The 9,109-nt window shown below is 33.7% G+C and overlaps 1 protein-coding gene across 1 annotated transcript in view; it reads right to left on the minus strand.

The window, feature by feature from the left end:
• HELRODRAFT_170597 (hypothetical protein) overlaps positions 1 to 4,776 on the minus strand; it is a gene marked incomplete at both ends in the record, with an annotated part of 11,407 nt that extends 6,631 nt beyond the window's left edge. Inside the window, 8 exons of the mRNA XM_009016400.1 lie at positions 324 to 488; positions 781 to 885; positions 1,080 to 1,197; positions 1,347 to 1,561; positions 1,868 to 1,963; positions 3,148 to 3,333; positions 3,932 to 4,357; positions 4,717 to 4,776. Of these exons, the coding sequence (XP_009014648.1) occupies positions 324 to 488; positions 781 to 885; positions 1,080 to 1,197; positions 1,347 to 1,561; positions 1,868 to 1,963; positions 3,148 to 3,333; positions 3,932 to 4,357; positions 4,717 to 4,776 (1,371 nt within the window). The remainder of the gene's footprint in view (positions 1 to 323; positions 489 to 780; positions 886 to 1,079; positions 1,198 to 1,346; positions 1,562 to 1,867; positions 1,964 to 3,147; positions 3,334 to 3,931; positions 4,358 to 4,716) is intronic.
• Between the last annotated feature and the right edge of the window lie 4,333 nt (positions 4,777 to 9,109).

Here is a 9,109-nt window from a genome sequence, read left to right on the forward strand (position 1 = left end):
TGCAACAGGATGGATATAACCTTTGTTTGTATGTTTGTTTGTATTTGTTTGTCTCGAAACATACGCTAAGACACACACGCACACGCACACACAAACAAATATATGCACTTACAAAATACATGCACAAACATACATACAAATATACACATCTATAAACATACACAAACAAATACATACATACACAGACACACACACAAACATACACAAACAAACATACAGACGCATAGAAACATACGTACACATACAAAAACATTCGCACGCATACAAAACATACACATACAAACATACACAAAAGCATACAAACACGTATTCAAAAAACTCACCTTTTCTCTGTATTCAGGTTTCTCGAAATAGTCTAGCAGTTTGTAGGCGAGTTGTGCAGTCGATCTATAGAAAGTTCGGTATGTGAGTAAAAAATCTTGCAGGTAGTTTGGGTCTTTGGGAGCTGTCGTGCCAAAGAGTTCTTTGAGGAGTTGTTCTGGAGTTCCCTGAAGGCCACGGCGATGATGATGATGGTGGTGATGATGGTAATGATAGTGTTGTTGTTGCCGTTGTTGATGATGATGACGATGATGATGTTTTTGATGATGATGTCGTTGTTGTTGATGATGATGTTGTTGTTGCTGATGAGGATGATGATGATGATGATGTGGATGTTGACAATTAAATAAGCATGCATAGAATGTGTGCGTGCGTGATAGAGGAGATCTTCTTGCATTCGAACGCGGACACTGTGATGCGAGATGCACAACAGCCAGCTAAACTACCAAGGTAACTCACTCTGATGATGACGTTGACTTTATCTTCCCGTCCTTCAACTTTCCTGTTCTCAGTGACCAGCACCACCTCGCCGTTCACCTTCACCTTGTTCAAGTCCTCTTCACCCTGAACGAACGAATGAACGAATGAATGAACGAACAAACGAATAAATGATTGAACAAACGAACGAACAAACAAACGAACGAATGATTGAATGAATAAACGAAAAGAGAACAAATAAATGATCCAAACCCAAAACACTAATGGTCTGAAAAATAAGGTACATTACGTATAAATAATGATGAAAGCGAGCATAGAACCTCGTTGAATATGTTGCAATAATCTTCTTGGGTGACGGCGACGAACTGGCAGCAGTCAGATTTCACCCTCAACGTACCCCTCAGAAACTGCTTCTCCATCGAGGGCTTCACCCCAAAACTGGAGATAACAGTTACACGGCAACGGTGATGATAATAGTTACACGATGATGATAGTAGTTTCATGATCATGGTAATAGTTACGTGATGAGGATAGTGATGAAAAATATGAAAGTTTCATCAGAAAAAAAAACCTAAACTGCCCCTCACCTATCCCCCTGCGTTAGTTCAACAATCGTGTCCCCATGGCCACCAACACCCCCCTCGTCAACGCTTTCCAACTCCAAGCACCCATTCAAGATGACCACCCACGTATCGAACTGAGCGCCATTTTTCATGATGACGTCATTGTCGAGGGTCACCTGACCAAACTGCATGCGCTGGCAGAGGAGTCGTTTGACGTTTAGGGTCATGTTGTTGAAGGCCTGCAAGGTGAAGGTCATTTTTTTGAAGGTCATTTTGAAGGGTGAGAGTTTGAAGGTAAAAGTTGAAAGGTGAAAGTTTAAAAGTTATTCATTTGTCAGTTTGTGTAGTTGTCAATTTTACGACGAGTTATAAGAACATACAGATAAATTTTGATGAAAATTTTAGCTATACTGAAAATATATTAGAAACAGCATAAATAGCAACAGCAACAACATCAAAAACATCAAAAACAACATCAACAAAAGCGAAAACATCAACAACAACAACAAAAGAAGTAACATGAAGAAGAACAGCAATAGACCGACAGGCAGATGCTGTATAAGTCCGAGTATGAGGTCGACGTCATGGTCTGTTTTGGGATTGCTCTTCAGGGCGTCCAACACCTCATCTGACACGCCAACCTACGTAACATTTGTAAAGTTAGCAAAAATTTTGTTGTTGTTGTTGTTGTCATTGTTGACGCTGTTGTTGTTGTTGATGTTATTGTTGTTGATATTATTGTTGTTGATGTTATTGTTGTTGTTGTTGATGTTATCGTTGTGATTGTGATAATGACGATGGTGATAATGATGATCATAAATGCATCCTGTTCATCGTCTTCTTCTTCATCATCATCATCTTCACTAATGAATCTACATCAGTCGCAGAAATATCTCTTGCATGTAAATTTCAAAATAGTAGTTCAAGGATATGAGTCTCAGTTATTTAGTGTCTAGTAACTATTAGCGCTCACATACAACACAAAACAATACAATACAAATACGAATACAATACAATACATTACATTACATTAGAAAACAATACATATCAATACATTACAATACAATACAATACATAACGAATACGAATAAGAATACAATATAATACAACATAAATACAATACGAATACGAATGCAACACAACAAAATACAATACAATACACTACGAATACAATACGATACGATACGATACGTTCAAATGGCGCGGTATTTTGCAGTACTCCCACAAACGTTTGATTTATATGCTACGATGAACCAAACAGTCCTTGAACCTACCTATAACTTCATTTTCTCTTTCAATCTATCAATCATTATTCTTTTTTTTCCATTTTCTCAATCTGTCAATCCGTTTTTCTTCTTTTTTTATTTATTTTCTTCGTCAATCAATCATTCGGTTTTGCTCCTTTTTACATTTAACAGATTTCAGGCATTTTTTTTTATTATTAATTAAGAAGTTTTACATCCAAAGAGTATTTCTGAGATAATGATGAAATAATCACTCACATATAATTAACTCATTATATTATAGTTATAATTATATAATAATTAATTTTTGCAATCATCATCATCGTCATCACGTGTACGTGTGTATTTATGTGTATATGCATGTGTGTGTATGTATGTATGTATGTATGTATGTATGTATGTATGTATGTATGTATGTATGTATGTATGTATGTATGTATGTATGTATGTATGTATGTATGTAAAAATGTATGTATGTATGTGTGTGTGTGTGTGTGTATGTATATATGTATGTATGTGTATGGATGTATGTATGATATGTGTACATCATCTCCCTCACATCTCACTCACATCTTATCTACCTTATTATCATCGCTATAGCACCCGTCATCATCAGACTCATCATCACCATCGCAGAGGCCACGGTGGCCACCACGTCGGCCACTATCGTCGTCGTCGTCGGAATCTACAGTACTTTCAGGCAGTCCAGTGAGAATGGATGACAAACTGGACGAGTCGTTGTCGTTGCTGCTACTAAATTGGTATCGCTGGTTGTGGTGGTGGTGGTGTGGGTGGTGGCCACTATGACGGTAGTGGTCGGACATCGGAGATAGATCTGGAGTCTAGCGGGGAAAGGTTTTTTTGTTAGTTTTTATAAATAAATTTGTCATGTGTTTGTTTGTTAATTCTTTCATCCGTTCGTTCGTTTATTCATTTATTCATTTATTCGTTCATTCGTTCGTTCGTTCGTTTGTTCGTTCGTTCGTTCATTCTTTCAAAAATTAACAAAATCACAAAATGTAAACATTTTGAAATTACAGTAACACTACACTAGCAAGAAGACAACACAACAGCCTAGCCAACATTTAAACATTTCGATCATTATATAAACAAACTTAAACAAAGTTTTTAAATTATATATTTGTATGTTTGCTTGTGCGTGTATGTATACATATGTATGTATGTGTGTTTGTTTGTATGCATATATGTATACCATATACATATAAGTTTGTGAATGTATGCATGCATGTATGTTGTATGTATGCGTATATGTGTGCGTATGTCTGTGTACGTTTGTGTGTGTGTGTGTGTGTATGTGTGTGTATGTGTACATAAATACCTATAAACAACTTTCTAAACCAATACCTGATAAGTTAATTTGTCATTTCCTGAGAAGGAGAAACTCTTATTAAGTATTCTTCCTTCAACGATATAATTGCGATTGACGATGTCGTCGCTGTGGTAGCTGCTGCTGCTGCTGCTGTTGTTGTTGTTGATGATGTCATTGTTATTGTTATTGTTGCTGTTGTTGTTGTTTTCATTTTTGTTGTTGTTGTTGTGATGTTCGTTGTTGATATATTTTGTTCCGGTTTGAACAAGCATTGAAATGTTGTAATGTCCGTCGGTGCTACAGTCGATGTTGTCGTTACTACTGCTACCACTAAACTCGTTGCCGGTTATATTGACGTTTTTGATGTTGATGACCTCATTTAAGATGTTGTTGTTGTTGTTGTTGTTGTTGTTGTTGTTGTTGTTGTTGTTCGTGACGATGTTGTTGTTGTTGTAATCAATCTGAAAATACGAAATGTAAGCAATGTATATTTACAAAATTACAACTTTGGTTTTGTACGTAAGTATACGGTTAGTGTAATTTGCTAACATCAACAACAACAAATTCAACAACAACATCATTTGTAACAACATAATTACGCTAACAACAGCATCATCAACAACGACAACAACAACAACAACAGCAACAACGATCATGTCACGTAAGAATACGGTTAATGTAATTTGCTAACAACAACAACAGTAACAACAAACTCCACACAAAATCACAACAGCATCCTTACACCAACATCATCAAGAGCAATATCAACAACAACAGCAACAACAACTACTACAACAGCATCAACAACAACAACACTAACAACGATCATGTCAGCTGTGTCCAGCACCAAACAGTCATCCATTCGATATGGCGAATTCATCCTTCTGCCAAAACTGTTATTATAAAAAAATAACATTTTTTATAACAATGATATAACAATAATAATAATAATAACAATAATAATAATAACAATAATAATAATAATAATAATAACAATAATAATTTATAGATTTACATACTCCAAGAAAATTATATCTGTTCGTATTAACATTACGAAATAAAAACTCACATACACGATAAGGATATGACGACGACGACGATGATGATGATGATGATTAATAATGATGACGATGGTTGATAATGATGATGATGATGGTTAATAATGAGATGATGGTTAATAATAATGATGATGATGGTGGTTAATAATGATGATGATGATGACAACGACGAAGCTTATGATGATAGTTACGTGATTTTTATTATTATAGTTAAAAATAAAATCAAACGGTATCCATAGGCTTGAGAATGTTTATAATTATCTGTCAATAATATCTAAGTATGATGTATGTATGTTTGTATGTGTGTAAGTATGTATGTATGCATGTACGAGTGTAAGTGTATTTGTAATGTATGTGTGTATGCGTGTGTTTGTTTGTGTGTGTGCGTGCGCGTGTGCGTGTGCGTGTGTATGATCATAAACAAAAACAAATAAAAAACATACGTCTTACAATATAATTCCCATCCAAAAGCACATTTATTTGTCCATGTATTCATCCTTTCATTCATTCATTCATTTATCCACTCATTCAATCAATTATTCATTCAATCAGAAATCGAGTATATAAAATAATCAAATCAGTTAACAAAAGATTGAATTAATTGGTAAAGAAACAAATGAATGAAAGAACGAACAACACACGAACAAATGAATGAATAAATGAGTGAACGAAAGAGTGAACGAACGAGTGAACGAACGAACAAATAAAAGTTAAAATAAAGTGACATGGATGCAAGAGGCAAGCAATGAGAAAACCAACAGGCAAACAACTAAACTACGAGCTAAAAAATGTCAAGAAATAACACGCTAACATAACATCTTGTATGATGTTGCTCTATAAGCTATAACACGTCATCCTGTAAAGCACAATTGTTAATTCCTTGAAATGTTTGTTTACAAAAACACATACACACATACATACGTACACACACACATACATACATACACATATACAGATACATACATACACACACACATACCTACACACGCACATACCTACACACGCACACATACATACTAAAGTGTAAATAAAAACACACTTGAACACATGTTCACTACTAATCATATGAGAGTTGGCTGTTATTATTATTATTATTATCATTAGTAGTAGTAGTAATAGTACTAGTAGTAGTAGTAGTAGTAGTAGCAGCAGCAGCAGCAGTAGTAGCTGTAGTAGTTGTAGCAGTAGTAGTAGTATTAGTAGTAGTAGTAGTAGTAGTAGTAGTAGTAGTAGTAGTAGTAGTAGTAGAAGTATGAATAGCAAGGCACTGAAATTACTTTTAGCAATTTTTTTTCTAGTTTGGTTTCACTACGGTGTTTCAAATCTCATCTGGAATAATAATAATAAACATACACACGCACGCACGCACACAACACGCACATACATATATACAACACACACATATATATATATTATATAGAAACACACAAACATAAGGACACATATACAACATTTTTAAAACAGTGTTATTTCCATAAACATAATAATTAAATAAACTTTTTAATTTTCTTATCATCATCATCATCATCGCTATCATTATCATCATCGTCATCATCATCATCATTTTACGAAAGGAATCTAAAGAATGTATTATTCCTAAATATGTCATCCTGAAGTTGTTTAAAAGTTAAAATACTATATTGAGAGACAGAGAGAGAGAGAGAGAGAGGGAGAGAGAGAGAGAGAGAGAGAGAGAGGGAGAGAAAGAAAAGAGAAAGAGAGAGAAAAGAGAGAGAAAAAAAGAGAAAGAGAGAGAAAGTGAAACAAACCAAAAAAACCCTCATTATATTTTATAAAAAAAAAAATAACAACAATTTCACATAAAATTTGCAAAAAAAAATCTAACGATCGAACTTATAATTCAAAATGAGGAACTATATATAGTAATTCACATCCATCATATGATTATTATTATTATTATTATTATCATTATTATTATATTACTCTATAATAGTTATTGGCATCGTTATTCCTAAATGAGCAAATGAATGAATGAATAAATGAATTGAGTGAATGAATGAATGAATGAACGAACGAACGAACGAAAAAACGAACGAACGAACGAATGAATGAATGAATTGAGTGAACGAACGAATGAACGAACGAACGAACGAACGAACGAACGAACGAACGAACGAACGAACGAACAAACGAACGAACGAATGAATGAATGAATGAACGAACGAACGAATGAATGAATGAATGTGTGTTGCTAGCTGATAAGAACCATTGAACTAATATGTATGTGCATGGTATGAATGAATATGCAATTATATCTGTGATTGGCTTTATTTATAACAACAACAGCAATAATAATAATAATACCAAAAATAATAATATTTTTACTATTATTGCTGTTTCACCATGGCACATACTGATTTATATGTATATACTACCTTGTCAGTTAGGCTGGGGTTTTTAGTGTTTTATAAAAGTCAGAAAAGTCATTCTGAATGAATGAATGAATGAATGAATGAATGAATGAATGAATGAATGAATGAATGAATGAATGAATGAATGAATGAATGATATGTATGAATGAATGAATAAACGAACAAATGAACGAACGGACGAATGAAGAACGAACGGACGAACGAAAGAACACACCTATGAACAAAGTATAAATGGATAGATAAACGAAAAATAAACGAATGCAGTTAATATTATTCTTTTATTTTCTAAAATTGTATTCTGCAGATTTTTGAAATTGTTCAATTATAAAAGTTAACGCAAAAAATTAGAAAATGAATATTCTGTCCAATTAGCGTTGAGATGAGGGGATTAGAGAATGTTTGTTTTTCACAAGCCAAACCACATATACACGTACACACACACACACACACACACAAACAAACACACAAACAGACACATCACACCATACGTATCCAATTCACTCATACATACGCTTCATAAACACATACATACATGCACTCATACAAACACATACACACACACACACACATGCAGTTACACACAAACACACACACACACACCATCTGATTTATAACTCGACTAAGTATCTAATTATTTCATTAAAGAGAAACCAAGTAGAAAAACATAGTATGATATATTACAATGGCGTTAAAAAATATCGGGCTAAATTTTTCTTCCAAACTTTGAAAGAATCATTTAAAATTTATTTTATTTCATAAATTGCATAATATAACTTTTTATATAATTTTCATTTAGAAGCTTTCAAGGTTCTACTTAGGACCACAACCAACCAATAGCAATCGTTGTAACGTTCCATAACAAATACAATACATACATATTTTTCAGTTGAGAAACAAATATGAAATTAAGATAATCCATATGTAACACACCACACCACACCACACACACGCACGCACAGACAGACAGACAGACAGACGCACACAAATAAACACAAACACAAAACGTGTGATAGATAACAACGATAGTAAAATTTAAAGCGAATACACAAAATTTAGACTTATCTAGGGTAGCTATCAAAAAAATAAGAGAAGACAAACCTTAATTTTACTATAATAGAAAAGAAATGAAACCAGTTAAGAACTTGGATTTTGTAGGAAAAGGTCCAACTATTGAAGGAAATAAAACGAGACAATGTTTCCAGGTTAATACATTCCCGGTAAAAATAGCCAAGTTTTTTTTAGCCTAGACGGTTAAAGACTGGTGTCTCGAGTTTTTATTGTTTTTCTAGTTCAAACGCAGACCGTGACTAATTGAGAGGCTATTATACTGTCATGTATTTGTGTGTGTGTGTTTGGTTGTGTGTGTGTTTGTTTGTGTGTGCGTGTGTTTGTGTGTTGCTGTGTGCGTGTTTGTACTTTGGGTTGTGGTAATTCTACAGCTTTGATTTTAAAAAGTGAAAAAAGAACTTCTATTAGATCTACGATGGCATTTCAATCCGTTCACTACATCCTTCGACATCTAAAATAGAATCAGAACATTCTTGAAAGAGGTGGAAGAGAAAATTGTTTCAGTGTTTCAATTTTGACAGAATGCCAAAAAAATTCGTCATCTACTTTATATTTACCCCTACTAAACTAACAAAAAAAGACAATACTAATAAATAATAAGCACCAAAGTTAATTTAAAATGGAATTAATTAATTAGTTGATTAATTAAAAGTAAAAACTCATTAAAAACCTGCTGCTGACGACAACGACGAGG

The sequence above is a fragment of the Helobdella robusta genome (genome assembly GCF_000326865.2).
Source record: "Helobdella robusta unplaced genomic scaffold HELROscaffold_18, whole genome shotgun sequence".
In the NCBI taxonomy this organism is placed as follows: domain Eukaryota; kingdom Metazoa; phylum Annelida; class Clitellata; order Rhynchobdellida; family Glossiphoniidae; genus Helobdella; species Helobdella robusta.